The sequence below is a fragment of the Branchiostoma lanceolatum genome, chromosome 14 (assembly GCF_035083965.1).
Source record: "Branchiostoma lanceolatum isolate klBraLanc5 chromosome 14, klBraLanc5.hap2, whole genome shotgun sequence".
Classification (NCBI taxonomy): Eukaryota; Metazoa; Chordata; class Leptocardii; order Amphioxiformes; family Branchiostomatidae; genus Branchiostoma; species Branchiostoma lanceolatum.
The window spans coordinates 13912301-13934371 of NC_089735.1; the positions used below are offsets into that span (position 1 = coordinate 13912301).

At 40.3% G+C, this 22071-nt stretch overlaps 1 protein-coding gene across 2 annotated transcripts; it reads right to left on the reverse strand.

Annotated features, from left to right (window-relative positions):
• Positions 1–1974: 1974 nt before the first annotated feature.
• Positions 1975–20951, reverse strand: LOC136448101 (TRAF3-interacting protein 1-like). Of its 2 annotated transcripts, none has more exons than XM_066447238.1 (15): positions 20524–20951; positions 18310–18378; positions 18003–18051; positions 16724–16836; positions 15417–15578; positions 14848–15000; positions 13047–13139; positions 11122–11200; positions 10406–10511; positions 9408–9494; positions 8564–8687; positions 6568–6687; positions 5343–5457; positions 4793–4901; positions 1975–3751 (listed from the first exon to the last, which is right to left on the reverse strand). In XM_066447238.1, the coding sequence occupies exons 1-15, from the start codon at positions 20656–20658 to the stop codon at positions 3586–3588; spliced, it is 1680 nt and encodes a 559-aa protein (XP_066303335.1). In that variant the 5' UTR covers positions 20659–20951; the 3' UTR covers positions 1975–3585. The 2 variants fall into 2 exon arrangements, with proteins under 2 accessions (XP_066303335.1, XP_066303334.1); XM_066447237.1 differs by having other exon boundaries at positions 13047–13142.
• Positions 20952–22071: the final 1120 nt, after the last annotated feature.

The window sequence follows — 22071 nt, forward strand, 5'->3', positions numbered from 1 at the left end:
ATGCGGACCCCAACAAAAAATAATATGACGATCCAATATGGCGGGCAGAAATGCCTTCTCATCTTGCCGGAACGAGAAGCTGAACGTGTTTTGTTTATACACTAGTGGACACTATTTTGTAGTTAAGATGGCCCTCAAAGATAACAACGTAAATATCATACAATTACGACAACAGATCGCTAGAGGAAACGGTTGGCTGCATGTATGAATTACAAATGATTGGCCAGACTTGTTTAGGTTCAAGTCCGTACCTGTACCTAAACCACTGTACCTGTAACGTTACCTGACTATTTCTTATAGGTTCAATGCCTTGCTGTACAATTTAACGGTATTTCTTCTGGCAAGTAGACAGACCGATATTTCATTCAAAACATATTCTCGCAATACCATACTACACACACCTACTTGACTGGTTTTCCACACCTGACGAAGAAAGAGAAATATTTGAGTAGAATGTTTTCCTGGGTGGTATATTACTGCAAAGTAGTGCTAAAGGTAACGCAAACAAGACCTCTGACCGATATGCAAACGGACCTTTCTCATTGGCCACACGATAAGATCCCGGGACTGATAGTAAATATTAGACGGGTGTAGGGGCATTGTGATATTTACGGCGAGTAGACATGGCTATGCTATTTTTTTCTAGAACCATTAAAGTAAGTTTGTCCAGGTGGCAAAAATGAGGTAATGTCAAAAAACTTCTGGGAAAAGCCTGAGTAACTCTCCTCAGATAGGTACATGTTTTACAGGAAGGGGTTGCTGTGGCACATATGGCAGCAAGTTTCCTTGCTGTTTCAATTGCAGGGTATGTTCTTCCAGGGAGTGGTTACTAGTCCTTCCCCTTTAACGTGCTCGAGGCATCTCCTCGAACACGTACGGGACCCACATTTTACGTCCCTTCCGAAAGACGGGTGTAGCACCAGCCGAGATGTCCTGCCTAGAGTTGAACCGGGGTTTTCCAGTTAGAAAACTAATTGGAACCAGGAGCTCAACTGTGAGGCTACTACCAGTTGAGCTTTATGTACAGCGGTGCCACAAAAAAAGAAACAACAAACTACTGGATATAATACAGTTGTATACCTCAAATAAACCCTTTCTTTAGATATGCAAATCACCGTTGAAATTGTGTAAACTTTTAAACACAATTTATTTCATGTTTTACATCCAAGACATACAGTGCAAACGCAAAAAATAGTAACGATAATAAGTGAAAAAATTATATACTGACATAATCTTTTTCAAAAGGTACTCAGTCCTTTTATATTCTGTACATATCATACAGTCGGGTGGCATAAGAGAATGTAACAAGCAGCAGTTTCATTATGGAAAAGCAATCTAATAATGGACTCCAGCCGAATATGTTTCCCCGATGAAGCTTATACTTGTGTATATTTTCCACAATCCACTTACTTTTTGTGCTGTTGAAATTGAAAGGCTTCGCATGGACACAGCAAAAGAAAATTGATTTAATTCATTTGAAAATTTCAGATCATACTACGAGATGTGGTCACTTTCGTCCTTTGTTTTCGTTTTTTTTTGGTGTGTGCATGTGTATTGTGTGTGCGGGGTTGTTTGTGTTAGTGTGTGCATTTTGTGTCAGTGTACATGTGTGCATTTTGTGTCAGTGTGTGTGTAAAGTGTGTGTGTGTGTTGTGTGTATTGTGCGTGTGTGTGTGTGAGGGGTGGTGGCGAAAATTAGTAAGCTACATGTAGTGCACCATGAGTAATGTAGGAAGCAGTATTGCAGAAGCAAGTTGGAAAGTATGCACTGACTAGTTGTGAAAAAAATGTAGACAACCAGAAATAAAGCACTACCAATCCATACATCAACTTTCGTGGTTAGCCCATAACAAGTGAACAGTTAACATTGTTTATAACAAACCATAAAAGCCAAAATGTTGCGGAAAAATACTCAAAGCTGGAGCGGCGTGGATGAAAACAAAGTTGATAATCATTTTTTTCACAAGTTCAGCATTCCAGTACAGCATTGTTTTCCCATAAAACTAAGTTGAAGCGATTTCAGCCTTGGTCATCATTATATATAAGTGCAGTGTAAGACAACAATGTATTGTACATTGTATGTTGAGAAGTGTTAGTTAGAAGTGATGGTGTGATGTCATCACAACAGCGACCAATCAGAATTCTCCACTGAGAAGTGAGACAAGCTCATTGGCTGCAACTTTTAAATACCACCAACTCCATATCCTGTCAGTGTTTTCTACTTCTATGGCATTTTTAATGCAAGCTTAAGTTGCATTTCGCAAAAGAAGTATGGAATGTATGATACAATTCTCTTTTCATACCAATACTAGTATTGTTAGCAGAGTATTCCAGAATTATATACAATCTTGATTGTAACTGAATATCAGAATATACACATATCTCACAAACTCTGGCTATTTTGCTATTATAATAAACATGAACATAGCATAGTTCCTTCTACATGTACTCACAAAACAGCGACTATATTTCTAAACCACAAACTTTAAGTTATCTATGTGACAACGCTTTTCAATTTCGTTTTAATACTAATACAGAAGTCTTATTCACAATTGTAAATTTTTGCAACCTCATATTTTCACTCTTTCTTCAAATGACAAAAAGGTGGTATCTTGACCCGTCCTACGCACCTTTAACTAACCTGTACACGGACGAAATTCTGAAATGTACAATTATATTATAACCTTACTCGTCCACTTTTTAGTGTAAACCAGGTAAATTGAGCTTCCCTCAAGGGGGCATCTCAGTGAACTGGGCCAAATTGCTCAAGAAAATTGTGTCAACTTAACGAATTTTCACCAATTTTCCTTTCCAGTCACACTAACATGCGACGCATGGGGAAAACATGTGACCTCCGCAAAACAAAATGTTACATTTTCAGTTTCGGCTCCAAATCTAGATAAATTAATTGGAAATCGCAGTGTCACCACTGAATTAGAATCCAGTGTACAAATAAGATTAATCAAAAAGAGATTTACACTGATTGCACTGTTTTGAGCCATTTTGCCAATGAGGAATTATTAAGAACTCTTTTTTAAATTTGCAATTCCAGGCACTGAATTGGTGATGGTTTGCGCCACTTTGTGAATCCCTTTTGCAATTTGGTACAGTCCAATGAGATACCCACTTTACTTCACCTTATTTCTCCTATAGTGTCACAGACAACTTTTCCTTGTGCCACACCAATTTAATTTCTTGGTTAACAGATTTTTTGGCTAAAAATTTTAGCACAAGGACATCATTAAAACAGAAGGCTGGGGTGAAAACTTGCACCTGACCCTGTTCACTCCCTGAAATTGTGTGCATCAAAGTACAAACTTTCCTCTGAGATTCTGTTTTCATGTTGATTTTCCAATCTAGCATTTTTTCAAAAAATTCTGTTAACCAAGAAGTTAAATTGGTGTGGCCTTATGGAAAAGAACAACTCTGCGTCCAATGAAAGACTCACAATTTACCAGCACAATTTACCAGCAAGTTTACATGGCTACTTAAATGTTTTTTTTTCCATCAGCGCTAATGTACAACAACAACAGACAAAATCTTTTTCTAACCACCAAAAACCGGAACTGTACAGAGTCATTTGTGCTAGGTTCTGGAGGCAAAGTTCATGCTTGCCATCATCTTGTTGATCTTGTCATCGTTGCGCATGATGTTGGCCTTGACCGCAGCGATCTGGTCCAGCTGGTCACCCATGGCCTGGTCAAGCTCGGACAGCTGGGCCTTTAGAGGCTCTACCTCACTATTGGTGATGCTGGACAGGGGGAGAACATCATGGAATGAATAACAAAGTTACGGCAAAAAAAATTACTCAAGTAACTGGCTAAAATTTTTAAAGAGACGTTTCAGACAGCATCTGCTATTTTTCGTCAGTACCTAAGGAAAGATCTGGAAAACCAGGTTTTATACCAAAACTCTGAATAGATATATAAATGAGGTTAAGACAATTTAGGATGTCTTGACTTGTCTTCAAGTCAAAACAAGGTTGTATGCTAATAGTTAGTCACTGCTGTTTTAGTACAGGAACATTAGTTGTTTGTCAGGGGGTGGGGGTGGGTAGTGCATTATCCCAAGTGCCTGAAAGTTCAGCCTGTAGACCTCCTCTCCTGTTGAGGGTGGGATTGTACATTCTCTCATATATTGCTTCTCTAACTCCCCGTTCGAACCAGTGGGCTTCACGATCATTATGGTTTATCATTTCCTTGGTTTTGAATAAAGAACTTTGTTATTGACAGTAATTTACCAACCTGATTACCGGTAAACTATTGTCAAAACATGTCATCATCAGAGCTGATCTATGGCTCATACACAAAAACAATTACCTCTGGGAAGGAGGTTCACGTTCAATGGGGGGTACTGTTTTTGGTACTCTTTGTGTGTTTGCACCTATAACTCAAGATCCTTTTGATGGATTTGTTTGAACTTTGGTTTGTGGGTACTTATTGAGGTCCAAACAAAGATGGCGACTTGGGGCCCCCTAACAGTGTTTTCAGGTACTGCAACATTACAGTTTGACAACTCCCTCTGAAAGTTGTGTTGTAAAGTCCAAGGACAGCTGGCCAACCACCACAGAATGGGGATGACCAATGACCACTTATGGGACGGAGATTGCTGGGATGGATTAAGGGAAGAAGCAAAGGGCTATGACATTTAACAAATTCACAAAAACTCAGTGAACAGAGGTATGACTATGAGATCTTTGATTTCTTGTTTCTACATCAAAACTAGACAAATCTCAATGCAAGTGTATAATACAAACTAGCTCAACTGTGCAATGTTCATGTCAAACACAGACCTTTGTTCTCTCTTGATTGCCATGTCTAGCTCCTTGTTTTCCTTCCGCCACACCCCCAGCTCCTTCTGCATGGCATCCATGTCTTCCTGGACGTAGTCCATGACTTTACCTGGTAGAAAAAGGCATACGGAGAAGCTTGGAGTTAGACTAGCTGACACAATGGTAAGATGTCATGGATGGGAGGTTTCAAAGTACTAGTGAAAAGAAATTTCTTGTGTCATTCAGATAAAAATTTGGTCTTTTCTGAGAATATCTTATTCAAATCAATTTTCTACTTTGTACATGCTCTTACGCGAAACAAATCGATAAGTATCGATAAGTAGTAGCAGCTAAATTCGTACACCTCCACACTAACATGCCACTATAGACGGTGAAAAAGCCACATGGGCTGCAGAATGAGACTCTTAGACTATAATCTTATATACAACAGTAAAAGCAAACATCCTGGTTGGCAATTACAATGTGCTATCTAAGAGGTGGGCAAGACCAGGAAGTGTGCTTTTAGAGTACCATACAGTGTGGACGGGCAACTGGCATCTGGTCAACTTACCAAGAGGGTTGGCACTCCGGCAGAGAACCTGGATTGCCGCCCGTAACTTCTCCACCTCCTTGGACACCATTTCTCTCTCCTTCCGCCAGGCTGCGTCTGAAACCAGTGGCTTCTCCTGGGAAACATTAACATTAGGTCAGCAACAAAGGCAAATGGTGTGGTCAAGACTTCTACTACTACTACTACTACTACCACTACAGACTGCTACTACTGCTACTACTACTACTACTACTGCTGCTACTACTACTACTGCTACTACTACTACTACATTACTACTACTACTAAGACAAAGAAGGAACATACTGGTGAACTTCAAGGACATATTCTCAAAGACAAAGCTAAGTGACTACAAAAGAATCATTCAAATGATAATGAAACACTGCAACAACTTTGTCAACGGCTTCAATTTGCACTTATCTGGTCTTTCAGCATTTTTCATGATGAACTCTCTGTGTTATGTAAGAAATACAATAAAAAGTGGATTTCAACAACGGACTGAGGAAAAATGGTTGCTGAAGACAGGTGGTTTTTCAGGACAGGTGGGGTTAACTATATAAAAATGGACGTGGCTGTTTTAATGTGGCTTCTGGCTGCTTGGAGGTGGTTGCCTAAGGCTGCAATCAATTTTTGTGTAGTCAGTAGTAGTTAGTAAATTTATCAATCATTGATCACTGACTTCTGCATGGGAAAATAGAACAGTTGTTTAAAGGACTAAAAAGCAGGCAGAAATTCAGGTCTAGATAATGTGTCTACCTACAGGTGTGTGGCAACGAATGGCCAATGGCTAGGACAAGAGATCGAAAAGTGACGGGTTCAATTCCTGGTGTTCCTGGCTAGATGTTGTGTTCTTGGGAAAGGCACTTAACATGATTTTCCTCACTCCACCAGGGTGTAAAAAAAGGTACCTGACTTTGGCTGGGGAGGTAAAAGGTGGTGAAAGAAGAAGGCTGGCTCCGCCTTCCAATACCTTGCCCTAGACACAGTGGGTAATATCAAAGGGCCTAATATGAGACTTCTTTCACTTCAAAAATAACATCAAAAATTGTGTAAAAATGGAAACCTGACTTCGGTTGGGGAGGTAAAAAAGCGGTGGAAGGAGAGGTATGGGCTCCGCCTTCCAATACCGTGTCCTAGACACAGTGGATAACAACCCACTGCCTCTACGGCCTCTAACCTTACACAGGAGGTATACATTGTAGATCTGTAAACAACATGTTTTCCTCACCGGTTCCTTCTTGTTTGCTGATTTAGGTTGTCCCTCCAGCTCTTTCTTGGTCTCCAAGATTTTCCGGACCAAACCTCCATGTTCCCCATCCTCAGCTACTTCACCAGAGGTGGGCTCCAACTGTTAGGGACAGGAACATATTACACATTTAGCAACTGCTATACTGTACTTGTACAAGTAGATCCATAGACAATTTTTAAGCAGTCTGAGCTTATATTACTGTTAAATGAAAATCAAAGGAACTACAGGGCGCAGAGTAGCGTGCGTGGTCCAGTGGTTAGCGATCTCGCCTCTGGAACTAGAAGCCGTGAGTTCGATTCTGGCTGTGTAGCTCACCCGACATGCACGCTACCAGAAAGGGTAGCAGTCCTTAGGACGGGACGTTAAGCCATGGTCCAATTTCCCCGGTACAATGAACTTGTAAATACTGTACATAGCGTCTGTCTTCTCTGTCACAACCAGTGGAAGATTAGCTCTTCAGTGAGCAAAACTGGATCGAGATCACTTTCCTTTTCCTTTCTTTTTCACGGTGCCCAATTCTACACTATGCACCAATGGTGGTATCTATATGCACTACTTAAAAATCACGACCCTTAGCACTGCCACAACATCAGATATCAAAACCGGAAGTTCTGCTGCAGTGCCTTAGAAAGACACTAGGGGACATTATTAATGGGGGCCTGTCATCTGCACATATTATAAGTACTTGGAATCGTGATGTCCTAATTGAAATTAAATGCAAGTTTGACATCTTCTAGAATTTCTTGAACATACGTGAACCATGTAACATATGGGAACTTGTTGAACATTCTAAATCTAGTAGCCCATAGAACAATAGCGGGATATAAAAACTTGCAGGCTCCATCTCAGGTGAAACAGACATGTACACGTACATGTAGGAACTTGCTGTTCAAAATCAGATAGATCTGTGAATGTTAAGGTCATAACAGAATACAACAAGAGTTTCACGACCTCATATCTCCATGAACAATTCTATTCATGCAAATGACTTACACATTTGCATAATATATGCTTGGTCATAAACACCTTTGTCTAACTTACACACGTTGCAATATTGACAGTCCTATAATTTTCCAACTAGATGAATTATGGTGTTTTTTGCATTAATCATGCAAATTAGGAATTTATTGGCATAATTGGTATCTGTTGATGATCCACTTTCCATAAAGTACATATGTTACATGTATTTGAGTCTGATAATGGAATACACTGCAAATATAGATTTTCCTCATCAGCTATGCAAATTAAGTCCCAATTAGCATAATTTACCCTTTAGTATGTATATCTGTCTAAGCTACTGCATACTAAGTATCATATTGACAGTCCTATAATTTTCCAATTTGATGAGATATGGTGTTTTGCATTAATTATGCAAATTAGGAATTTATTTGCATAATTGGTATCTGTTGATGATCCACTTTCCATAAACTACATACGTTACATGTATTTGAGTCTGATAATGGAAAACACTGCAAATATAGATTTTCCTCATTAGCTATGCAAATTAAGTCCCAATTAGCATAATTTGCATTTCATCATGTACATCTCTGTCTAAGCTACCAGCATACTAAATATCATGGAAATCCATCGTTCCTTTGTTCAGTTATCCTCCTTAGAAGATTTTCGTAAAAACGCCCCTGCAGTTCTAGAGGAAGCTGCTAGGGGGCCCAAACCTACACCACTTCTTTATTACATCACAAGCTATCTGCCACCCAAAAATCAAGACCACAGAACGTCCAGGTCAAGAGATACAAAAAATAGAATTTCTGCTGCAGTACCAAGGTCACATACCAGGGGGCCCAAAATTGACCTTGAATTTCGGCTTCACAACACCTGCCCACATACCAAATATCATCGTACTCCATCAAGAGGTTCTTGAGTTATGCTGACTACAGTGGTCCGGAAACACAAACAAACAGACACACAGACACACCCAAAACTATATCTCCATTTTTTCATGGAGATAAAAACTCACAGGCTCCATCTCAGGTGGCACAGGGCCTGAGTCTTCAACCACGAATGTCTCGTCATCATCATCATCATCCGAGTTTCCCCCGTCGTCAATGATGACACTTGCCACCTGTTTACCACTCCCTATCCTGGAGGAACAATGTAGGGCAGAATCAAGTTAATACAAGTTCATTTATTGTAAATACTGCTTGTTGAGCAATTTTTCTTATAGTACATTGTAAAGTAATATTATATTAGAAGCCTGTAGTGTTTCTAAAATGCCATGTCTCTATGCTACTTACTAGATTAATGTACATATGCATAGAACAATGTTTAGGAGTAGGCTATAAATTGAACGGTCGATCAGAAATAAAGCCTATCCTAACAAAAGATTTTAAGGCGCATGTAACAGTTGCCGAGTTCGCTCCTAGGGGTCGACTCCAGCTCGGACATGCTGTAAGGAATTGCATTCGTCATTTTGAATGGTGACGTAAAGCCGGCGGCCCCATGTATGAGGGAGCTTCAGGCATTAGCCTCAAGCGTCCAACCCCTGCACGTAAAAGAACCCAACACACTTATCCAGAAGAGTAGGGGTGACCCGGTGTGCTTGGCCAAAAACGCGAGCCACTAGCTACTTGAAAAAGTATCATGCTTCACCTCAAAAGAGGATGCCTTGAAATGAAATGAACAGTTGCATTTCTGAAATCTAAAGAATGACGGTGACAAAGTTTCAGTACTTTCACAATACAACGCCAAAGCCTTTGATTCTTAAGACTCCACAGTTAGTGTAGGTGGTAGGCTACACCATATTGCTGGGTATTTTAAATGATATTGCAGGGAGGTGAGAGAGGGGACAGTTCATTGCGTACCTTGCAGTGGGGTCCTCCTGTGGTTCTGGTCTCCTGGTTCTTCTGGGGGCGGCTGGCCTGGCACTACCCGGACGGGGGATCTTCCGACTAAAGGAGAAACACATACATGATACATATGCAATACCTTATACAGGGACAGGGGGCATCACTTTCTCAAGCCTGTATATGACTCATGAATGCATATGACTGTCTCTTGTCACATGATACTAGTAATCACCATGAAGTCATGTTACAAGAGAACTCCAAGATGAGATCTGACTTTACCAGGTTGATAAAGAGATTGAGCTTGCCTCGAAAGCTCCCCAGTCAGTAGCAAACTCTTTTGTTGTGTGCAGTGTGTAAATATTTGTAAAAAAATATAGTACCGTATTACAAGTCATGTATCTACAACTTACAGCTACTGTAAGATTTCTATTACTGAGCCACACACATGGATTTGTACTTAATAATATAGTCTCTACCAGACTAACTACGCCAGGGTTTCACTTTCAGGCTCCGTTAAACGGGCGAAATGTGATCTTCACTGTGGACTGACTCTACTGGCTGATTATTCCTTTTTCTGCCAAATTCTACGATTCATACGCCCGTAAGAGGGCCTGGTGGAGGCTATTAATAATATAGGACAAGGTGGCATGTCGGCCTAGTGGTTAGGGTTGTTGACTCAGAACCTGGAGATACTGAGTTCCAAACTAACAGGTCCTGTTGTTGTTCCTTGGGAAAGGCACATGCATACCTACATGTAGCTTCAGACAGGGACATCCATCGGATGAGACGTTTAATCATAATCGGCAGTCCCATGTTTAAGGAGACCCACACCCTGACAAGTTAAAGAACCCACCACACTTATTGAAAAGAGTGGGGTGCATCCCAGCTAGTGTGAGTGGATCAAATAAATCTGCACGAAACTGAGCAAACCCAGGATATAGGTGAAAAGTGGTTATATACTGGCTGCACAATACATATATGAGACAGATACAGACGAGAAACCATGCGCTCACCTTGCGATGACTTGCGGAGGAAGCTCGTCTGTTCCGTTGACTTCCCCGTTCATTTCCGCGTGGCTGGCGTCTCCCGGGGTTTGGTCTGCCTCTCCATCCGAACCATCTGGGAAACACAACATTTCCGTCATCTTCAGCTCCAGACATTTATCAGACATATTGTTTAACATACGAAACAATCATACTAGGTGGAATGCCATTACATCCCTCTCCTTCTGAGTTTTATGTCCAAAACAAACATCTAACTGATTCATACCATTATGATAATTGGATGATAATTAAGGCTTAATCCAGTGCAAGGTTCTTTACTTTATGAACTATGATCACTCCAGCAGCTACTGACTCTTGGCAAAGTTCAAGATTCTAAGACACTTACCAATATCCTATCTTGTAAGATTTGTCAAAGATGGTTAATGCAAATAATGCAGTTCTAAATTTTACAACACAAAAATTTTTAAATCCTTGGTACAAGACAGATAGGTAACGCTGCTGAATACAGATATTATTCTCATATGTAAACTTGTCTGTACAGTTTCTAGATTATTCTAATGACATTTTTCTGTAGCTTTTATGTGATCTACATTGATTTAGATGGTCCATGTTTATATTTCAACCTTGTGTAAGAAATGACACAATTCAGCTTGAGGCTGCAATGCTCTATCTTGAATGTCAATAAACCATTCATTCATTCATTCTGAAAAAATGGCACAACCCACCTTCCCGAGCATGTCTGCGTCGCTGTCCCTTTGCTGACGACGGGCGCGGGATGCGACTGGTGACCTGCTCCGACTCTTCCTGCACAACAACAAACAGCCGCACCACAAATTACAACACAAAGAAACTCAAACAAAACTTAATTGACTTACAAGATTCAAGATCACGTTCAAGATAGGATTGTATTTTTAAGAAGTTCAAACTGAGTCGTGGTTACATTGTTTATTAGGTTTCAGCCTAACAATAAGCTCAAAAATGCTTCAAGTGTATGTAATACAGTACAAAATGGATTTCGTTTGAATGAAAAACTATTGGCATCAATGTGTGAATATTGATTAAATGTACTTAGTTTTAAACTATCCAATGTGATCAACCAAATGCTCTACATGTACATTACTAGATTCATAACTACATTGAGTGTCAACCCACGTTTTTCATGTTTCATACAACACACACCTGTTAATCATTCAGAACAGTTTGGATTGAGTAGGAAATTCACATCATTTCAAGTGTACCGATGCAAAGGCACTTGTAATCTCCAAGCAGATGTTGGGGTTGAAGATCATGATAACATTTTCATACTGTCAGTCAGAAATCAGCACTATCTACTGTTGAATCGTGGCTTTAAAGGCTGAGTGGCCATGCACGTTATCAAACTCTGGATCGAAAGCTCGCAGGTTCAATTTCTGGTGTACCGGGTCCTTGGGAAAGGCACTTAACACAAGTTTCTTCACTCCACCCAGGTGTAAAAATGGGTACCTGACTTTGGTTGGGGATATAAAAGGCAGTGGAAGGAGAGGGATGGGCTCTGCCTTCCAATACCGTACCCTTGACACAGTGGATAGCAACCCATTGCTCCAATGGCCTCAAAAAGGCTATGGGACTTCCCTTTTCTACTATCTTGTACCCCAACATTTGCTTGGAGATTACAGCACTTGAATTGTAACAGGCTGATGTCAATGAGTACAATGCTTGTAAGAAGACTTAATTATGGTGCAAAAGGATTGTTGTGGAGCCAAGGACAGCCAGCATGCTTTAGCTGTCCTATACTGAAAGGAGATTACAGGAAGACAAATGTATCAGTACATGGTTACAGAAGACACCACAGTATATGATTGGGAGGAAACACACTTTCACAACACTGAAGTGGGAATACAGGACTGGGATGTGTTACATGTATTCAGTAGTAGCAAGGATGTTACAATGGAAGGTCAAAGTAGTATACACGTAGTGTATAGCGTTTAACGTCCCGACAAGCACATTTCCGTCCCGGGACGGAGGAACGGGATATTGAGACAGTCCTGTATGTCTGTGACAGGTGTATTTACAACTAACTGTATGTACCATGTTATGATGAAAATAAACACACAAGTTGGAAAAGTTGCATGCTGTTGGCAAAAAGAAATGTGGGATGGGCAAAATCAGTTTGAACAAGTTGTTGTCAAAAACTACTTCCCCAGGGAATGCGTTTTTGGCAAGGGAATTTTTAGAATATTTGGCAACCAATTGCAGTTTATACTATTCAAATAGCTCCACCCCTGAGGCATCACCAAAAAGGAAAAGGCACATGTAAGATGAGGGAATACAGGAGATGAGAGTTGACATGTAGGGGTGAGAGTGGGGAGAGGGGGTCAAGGTGGTGGGTAAGGAGATTACAGCGGGTATACGTCACTGGACTTGCGGTAAGTTGGCGACCTCACTGTAACCAAGCAATTTGACAGAGCACACAACGAATTTCATAGAAAAAAAAATCTTTGTACACTTTGTGTGTTTTGTTGTCTTTTCAGTCATACTTGCACATTTTGAATGACAGTCCCATTATATAGACTCAAGGGTAGCACAAATCTAATTTGGCTCGAAGCAAGGTCGCCAACATGGTGCCATAGTCCCGAGAGATACCCGCTCGAGGGGAGGGCAGACTAGCTACCTCCTCCTGCTCTTTGCCGCCCGCGGCCTTGTCGGGTTCCGACGGAGACTCGTTCTTCTCCGGAGACTTCTCCTCTCGCTCCTCCTCTTTCCTCTGCTGGAGTCAAGGTCAAGGTCGGTGAAAAACAATTCTAAATCTAACAACTTTATTGAACGAGGGAGGATCAATAGATTTGCATCCTCACCTATAGATAAGGTATACAACTCAAATTTTGGGGCCATAATTGTGAAGTATGAAGCTTTTTATGAATGTCTACCAAACTCAAATTTGGGGGCATAATTATGAAGTATGAAGCCTTTTATGAATGTCTACCAAACTCAAATTTGGGGCCATAATTATAAACTATAAACTTTTATGAATGTCTACCAAACTCAAATTTGGACGGGGGCATAATTATGAAGTATGAAGTCTTTTATGAATGTTGATTTAAAATTTTGACAACGTCTTCTTAGATTTTATGGCATTTGGAACTTGACCCACACAGCTCTGATCACAGTTCACCATTGTTTTCTTTCGCCACTTACCTACTGATTTCCAAAAGGAGTTTGACTGGGAAAGAATGACCAGAATGATTTAAAATTTGATAGATTTTGATAAAAGACTTGAAATTCATACTATATAATTCATGCTAAAATTTTGAGTTGTGCACCTTATTTCTGGATGTGGCCCCTAACTTATAGTCCACTCTTCGTACCACACAGGCTTTTGCTTCAATCTACATGCAAATTTGTCCTAATGGAAGGTTTTCATGTATAATAATTTAAAAGTTCTTTATTCCCAACCACAGTATCTACAATGAGGCGACGTTTTGGTGACCGTCTGTCACCTTCCTCAGGGCAATACTGACTGGTTCTATTTCGCACTGCGATAAAGTCACATTTGAGACTAGCAGTACCTTACAATTGTTTAGTCTGACTTCATATTGTTGCTTGACAATATCCATGTAAAGATGACAAAACTTTACATTTGAGACTGCAGTAACACAGTTGTAACACTACAGTGACACCTAGCTGCAATGAAAAGAAGAGCCAGTCATTATTGCCCTGAGGAAGGTGACAGACGGTCACCGAAACGTCGGCTCTTGTTAATACTGAATTGTGAATAAAGAACTTTGTTATACAGTTATTGACCAATCTGATGTATTTATTAAAGGAGGAAGTTTTCATGCATTTACAAATATGAGACAAAATATGTTGTAACTGGTGGTGCATGCAGGGCTTATCAGGACCCAGGCCATTTTCCAGCATGCTATGACTATTCTTTCATGCATTTATCCTGCACATTTGTGCACAATATATAGAGTTAAACCACGTTCTGATATCCCAAAATCTTCTCCTTCCTATATAAGGTCATGTTAATTTGATTATATGGATGACATCCGTGCAGGCATAAATTTTCGTCTGTTTCCAACGAAAAAAAAGGTTTTCGGCCATACAGTAAGTCTTAAAAAGCAGCTGTAAAATGAGAAAATACACGCTGCAAATTGCAAAAACAAACACATGTACTGGGTATTTTGGAAACGGATACTAATATCTGGAATGCCAAAGCCATTTCCATAGTCAAAGAAGTTTTGAGAGAACAAAAAATGAAGAATCTATTATTTGATATACCATACTCTGTGTCACTATTTAGTTTTGTTCATCCTTCCCGACCAGATAGATTTCATAACGAAGGCAAACTTTTTTTTCATTTGCACGCTCGCATCAGTTTTGGGGTCCCCAGAGGATGTCATCCATATAATAAAATCAACATGGCCTAATGTACCACAAATGTCTTAAACCTATCAGTATAGGCACCACACCTGTTTTTCTTTCTCTTTCCTGTCCTTCCCTCCCTCGTTCTCCTTCTCTCGGTCCTTCTTCTCTCGTCTCTCCTCCTTCTGTTTGTCAGCACTCCTGCTCCTGTCTTTACTCCGCTCCTTGGCTCTGTCACGACTACCGGACCCCTTCTTGTCCTATAGAAAGGTAAAGCAGTCATCTTCAACACAGGTGAAGCACGATGATTGTTCAGAGTTGTTACTGCAAATGCCTTTAAGTTTGCGGAGATCTAATTTTGCAGTAGGAAGAAAATGGAGTGTTTGCGGTGTTTTCAAAATTTTTTTTATTCAACCAACTAAACACAGACATGCAGTGGTTTTTAGTTAGCAGTTAAAACAACGGGATGGGCGGGCAGAAGACAGAACAAGCAATTACTTTTAAGTTCTCGTGAAGAGGTTACCGTGAAAGCCACAAACATTAAACCACCAAAAAAATTTCAACATTTACTGTAATATTAGTGCAAGGCAGCTTTCTTATGACTCGCCTTTTCAGCCAAGCACACTGCGTCACCCCTACTTTTCTCGATAAAAACTAGTGAATGCCGGGTATGTACCTCCTTGTCGTGGTGACGCCTTCTGTCCTTATCCTTGTCCTTATCCTTGTCCTTGTCACGACTTTTGTGTTCGCTTTTGTCGCCTTTCTTGCCCGTGGGTGGTTTGCCCGATCCCGGCTTCTCTCCGTTCAGAACTCGCTGAACTGCCTCGTCTGTGTTCAACTGTGGTACAACACACAAACATTTTAATTCAACAGGATTTCTTTTAACACGTCGTGTGTTATATTTTGTGGCATCTCTCTTAACTTGCATTTGTAAGATGGAACTAGAAAGGCAACATCTGCAAGCGAATACATAATGTTAACCTTCTACTGTCTAACAAAATACTGCTCTATCTATTCTTACTCAAACACATATATATGGTGGCCAGCCCCTCTAGCTCTGTCCTGTAATTTGCTACATGTAACATGACAGGGTGTCTGCTACACCTCAAGTAACCATGGTGACAGCCGTCTGGTCCAGGCCATTAACCTTCTTTGTTTGGAACAGAAGAGGAGGAAGAAACGGAGCAAAACAATATTTTTTCCTTTAAAGGCACCCAGAGCCTTTTATGAGGCTTGAAAACTGGACATATTCTAGTTGCTGTAAACTTTATGAAATTAACATTTAATGCCACTGTTTACCATATCTGCGTGCGGATTTCTTATCAAAAGTGCTCAAAAGCGGCGCAAAAATAAGATACATGGTGATCTTTTAGTTTCAGGCGCCTAGTGTAAATAAACCGACACCATAGCCCCGCCCACCTCCGTCAAAACGTAAAAATGCAAAATTAAAACATAAAAATTCAAATATTTGACGGACATGCAGTCACTCTCTCATTGGTCGAACCACTAATTGTGATGGTCAGTCAGGATAAGTCTATTAGGGCTTGGATTTCCTATCAGTTCTCACCACACAACGACATCGTATATTAGCTCCTTTAATGTCGACATGTAATGGTAAAGTGCTATTGAAACTTATTATGTGTAGGAATGACTAGAAATTGGATTTTTATTATTCAAGTTTCCAGCCTCATAAAATGCTTTGGATGCCTTTAATGAAGGTAAACATAACATTTACTACAATATTTTCTGACATGACTACATAGAAATTGTACCTCAAAACACTGCAATGTTTTCTGGAAAGCAATTATCAAGTGTAATTATTTCACATGACTACAGTGACGATAAACCTGTCCTCTAACCACCCAAGGGACTGAGGAAAAATAGTTACTGAGGACAGGGTAGGGTTAACTATGTCAAAATGGACGAGAGTGCTTTAATGTAGTTGCCTGTACTGCCAGGTGCTTGCCAATGACAGGTTTGTACCTTGCTCTTAATTGCCTTGGCCATAAGTTGGAGCAGTTCGTTTGTCTTCTCTGGTTCATGCCCCGCTACGACTTTGGAGGGCCGAACAGAACACTGTTCCCCTGTCACCATTACTGCAACACAACAGAAAACATGCTACAGTTGGAATGATAGCTATAGCATTGTACAGACTACTAATCAAACTGTAAATGCAGAAATGTTCGCGGTGGTTCTATCTTCACGGTTTTCACGGTGAACTCTTAACCGCGAACTAAGATACCACCGCAAAAAGCCATTTTCTCCCACCGCAAAATTAAATCCCTGTGAACATTTCTACATTTTACAGTATTACAGTAGGGATGTGTAGTAACCTAAACTCAAAATCAGGACGAGACAGGTACCGGTACAAAGGTTTAGGTACCTGTACCTGAAACATTTGACAATTGTGACCTCTGGTGTTCAATGATGATAGAAACATGAACAAATACTCTGTTACTGGTATTTAGACTTCTTGTGGATCTTAAATAAAAAATGCTGTTGACTTCAATGCCCATACAAAATTTTTATCTTTTTCCAGACAGTGCTCAATTTTTATATTTTTCCAGTGCAAAATTTTCATCTTTCTGGTAGGATTAACATGTTTTAGTAACAAAAGAATGTTATATACTTGAGTGTAAGTCTATTGAGGTAAGGTATTGATACATTTGATGTTCCTGGTATTTGGACTTGTACCTTAATGATATTTGCAGACAGTACAGTACTGTGTACCCAGGTACACATCCCTACTACATGTACACACATCAACCAATGTTACTAGTTGTCACACAAAAGCACCACACATGTCATGTACATGCACAATGCATATGCGTGCACAATAAATCATGGGCTTGCATGAGCATTACTAGACTCCCTGGAAAGAGCCGACTGGAAGCGCAATGGGAAGACTAGCCAACTGCTGCCCACCCGTGTACATGTGTTAGGGACCCCAGCAACAGTTTAATCAAAATTCAAATACTGGATACTATCACTATCAGGTCTGTCCAAAAAAAGTTGTGTTATGGTAATGGTCTTTAAAAAAACATGCCCTTTAATACATGGAAACAGGAAGCAGTCCTCCTTGCTAAGTGGTTGAAAAGTATTTTCGAAAGGGAACTTAGTTTTTGTCACTGACTGCATGCCTGGAGGGTGGTTTCCTACCAAGTACAACTGAAGCTACTTGTATAGCAGAGGTAACCCCGGCGAAGAAGTAAAGATCTGCACGTGCATCTGTAGTAAGTGAGGCACAACACTAAGTACTCACCTGTAACATCGACAGCTTTCTGTAAGAAGGCTATCTTGCTGTCTTTTTCCTGCAATAACGAATAAGGAATAGATATATGATTCATAAATATGGTAAGTGAAATTAAAACAGAGTACCACAAGACAGGCAACAATGAAAACAATCATACATATATATAGTAATTAGTTTATGATTATATCAGTTATAATGTAAAAGCAGAAATGTTTGCGGTGGTTTTATGTTCGCAGTTTTCGCAAATGGAAATGCAAGCAAAGTCAGGGATTGGGCTAAGTGCGCTACAAGAGGTTGCAGCCATGGTCATCCTTACCTTAACATTTGAAGAGACCATCTCACTATCTCCAAATAACCCTTTCATATAGCCACTGGATCGTATCAGCTGCAGAAACACAACAGAGTAGAAAGATATATTAGTATGATACAGTATAGAACATATACCTGGGTCGCAAAAACGTTCGATACTGGTGTTCCGGACACACTTGGGTTATCACACAGGCTTTTATCACATGCATGGGCTTCCATAGAACGTTTGAAATTCGAATACCGGATTCGGACATTTAGTACAGATATCTTCAAATTTACTGTTTTGATACAGAAGCTGTTATGGATTTGTGGATACTAGTACAGTCAAACCTGTCTATAGCGGTCACTCAAGGGACTGGCCAAAACTGACCGCTAAGAACAGGTGGCCGCTATGGAGAAAATGTCGATTAATTGACCACGAGTGACACATATTTTCAGTACCCACTGAGATACATTTATTCACCGTACAGTACACATGTAAACAGGTAAGGCACATTTTAGAAGTTCGATTGTTGTTCTTTTACTCCTAGTAAGTTAAGAACAAAATACATGTTGCTCAGTTGTCACTTACTGTTCGTTTTCGACCGTTTTCAAACATAAAATCGTGGCGACAATTTTCCTCAGTCTCTTGTTGTGGCTTATGTTGATCAGCATCTACCATTATGCTAATAGGGTACTCAGAAGAAGGTCGCTCTTTTGAGGGCTTTTTGTCTTTTCAGAAAATTGCAACAGCCCAAATTTTACATCATAGTAGTATTATCCACATTCGTTTTGAAGCTTTTGGTTTAGTAATTATCCTCAGTGATACTTTGCAGCAAAATAAATTTAGTACATTATACCTCCGTAACAGTGGTGTCTTCCGTTGACCTTTATGCTGCTACCTATCCAGTTTGTATCAGCGCCATTTTAAAAATTGCGCGAAACACGTTTTGAGCACAATTTATATAATAATAATAATAATAATATCAGGTGTATTTGCAGCCAGTGCCACAGGCAGGTACCCAATGTGTAGGGTAATGAGGCTGTTTAACGTGTTCGAGGCACCTCCTCGAGCACGGGACCCCCGTTTTACGTCCCTCCCGGAAGACGATTTCGTGGAAAGCTTCGTGAGGCTACAGCAATCCGGACGTCCTTGGTTGGTCCCCCATCCAAGCACTGTCCGGACCGCGCGTTGCTTAACTTCCGAGATCGAGGGATCGGGTGTATCCAACGCGCCTTTGAGCACAATTTGAATGAATTCCCGGTGAAAACGGAAATTGGGCCGGCATTCAAACATTTCACGAACTTACCGCATCAGGTCCATGTGTGGGTTGTATTTTCCAAAAGGCTGCCGTAATATTTGTCCAGTCGAAATGCACAGAAATGGTCAATTTTACCACGATGTACAAACGCAAGCCATGTGAAGAAAACTATACTTGACTTCGCGTCAAACCATGGATTTTCTAACAAAGATAAAACATTCTGGTTTTCTTTATTATGATCCTATCCAGTTGAGGCCGCATAAATTTGATAACTGCGTGAAAAAAATGAAGATTTTGAACCCGGCGTGCGGGCGCGATGCGGCTTCTACCGGCGCGCCGTGACCGTTATCGGCAGTGTTACTGTACTCGCGGGACCGAAAATCGTCTGGCCGCGACCGCGTTGGACAGGTGGCCGCTATAGCCTAATTCTTAATGCTTATGTCAATGGGAAAAATCCAAGGGACCGACAAAAAGTGACCACTATGGGCAGGTGGCCGCTATGCAAAGGTGACCGCTAATACAGGTTTGACTGTATATTGTACTTGAAGATATGTCTGCAGTGTTAAACCTCATATCAATATGAGGTATGAGACTATGACAGGAATTTAAACCATAAGCAATATCAACGAATTGACAAAAACATGATTTTCAATGGAGCAAGGGAATATGAATTTTTTTATGCCTGGCCCATTTTTTGCAGTAGAGTTAACCTAATTCTAACAAACTACAAAATTTGTATGGTGTAAAAAATAAGCATTTTTATCGAAATTGTTTACGTTTTGTGATAAAAAATCACCTTAACAAGTGTAAATTCTGTCATATCATAATGATGATAGTTTAACAGTATTTTGGCCAAACCGATTTACTTATTTCTTAAATCAAAATCACTTTTCGGGTGCCGCCCCCCCCCCCCCCCTCAAAGTGTACGTTTTCTATCATTTTTGTGTACAAATTATATATAGACTAAGTCCAAGACTTACCTCTGTGAATATATCATGCAAAAATCTAAAGGGTGGTTTCTTCAAAAGCTTCTCGGTGAGCGGCGGCTTCTTGACGATTTTACCGAGAGTGTCTTGAGTCTTTTTGACCATCTTGTCCAAGTCTACATCCCCCATACTGTCACTCCTTTCTTAGAGAACGACACAACTTGCAAGAAAAATCCCAAGTAGCACAAAGATATCACAAGTGTCCTACGACGTTGTCTTGGGTGAGCATTGAAGTCTTCTTATTTCAGATGATGATGGAGGTTCTCAAGATTGCACAGAACAAGTTTCAACGCCTTAAGTAGTCAGAAACCATCCTAAAATACTTCGGAAAGTAGAATGTTACGATTTTCAGGTCGACTTTCTTCCGAAATATCCGCGGCACAAAATGAAGAATGCATACCCATAATACCCTGTTGCGCATGCGCTCTACGGTCGAAGTGAGGCATGGCGGGAAGGGCTGTTGTTTGGGGTTACCATGGGAACGGACACCTGCCAGATGTGCTAGTGACCTGAAACGTTCCGGTTCCGTGTTTTTTTGCTTCGCCAAGAAGGTTGTATTTTCTGGACCGTGTCAGTTTCTTTAAGTCGTGGATAGATCTTTATGATATTGGGTATGTTGGGAAAATGAAGGAACTTTATGTGACGCCCCCTCAAACGGCTTTCTAAGGTACTGCAGCAGAACTTTCGATTTTGATATCTCGTGTTCTGGACAGGCTATGGTCTTGATTTTTTTTTAGTCGTAGATAGCTTTTGGGGTATGGAGTAAGTGGTGTAGGTTTGGGCGGCCTTTTTGGAACCAGAGGGGCCTATTTTGTTTGAGACTTTGAAAGAGAATAACTCAAGAAGGGGTTGAATAGTAATGCTCACGCAAGCCCATGATTTATTGTGCACAAATTGTGCATGTAGGTGTGGTGCTTTTTGTGTGACTACTAGTAACATTGGTTGACGTGTGTACATGTAGTAGGGATGTGTACATCGGTGACAGATTACTAGTATGCCATGTTGATCTGATTATATGGATGACATCCACGCGCGATGTGAAAAAAATAAATTGAAGAATCTATTACTTGGTAAACCATGTTCTGTGTATTTGGTCATTTGTTCAATCTTCCTGACCACGTAGATTTCAAAATGAAGGCAACTTCCTTTCTTTTTTTATTCACACGCTCGCCTTTGGGGTTCCCAGAGGGCTGTCATCCATATAATCAAATAAACACGCCCTTTAATACTGAATGAAAAAACAACAACTTAATAAGATATTTTCAAGATAACTATTGACCGATAAATTAATCATTTTACAACTATCGCACCCATCCTCATTCGCGAGCATCAGGAACTGATGCATAGCGGCTACAGACATGCACCCTCACATTGTGTTTTCGTCTCTTTTCCACTATCATAAATATAAACAAAAATATGCCCAAATATATACCCGTTCATTTGTCTGTATACTATGTTATTAGCCGCTGGTATATCATTCTCCTTGTGTTAAATCATTTGTTCAACCTTCCTGACCACTTAGATTTCATCATGAAGGCAACT

Bases quoted from the DNA above. Each gene is read 5' to 3' on its own strand.
- LOC136448101 (XM_066447237.1), bottom strand. From the start codon at position 20,658: ATGGGGGATGTAGACTTGGACAAGATGGTCAAAAAGACTCAAGACACT. The intron at 15,001-15,416 runs GTACATACCCGG...ACCTTTCTATAG, and splicing joins GGCGTCACCACGACAAGGAG to GACAAGAAGGGGTCCGGTAG. The intron at 10,512-11,121 runs GTGGGTTGTGCC...TGTGTTTCCCAG, and splicing joins ACGCAGACATGCTCGGGAAG to ATGGTTCGGATGGAGAGGCA.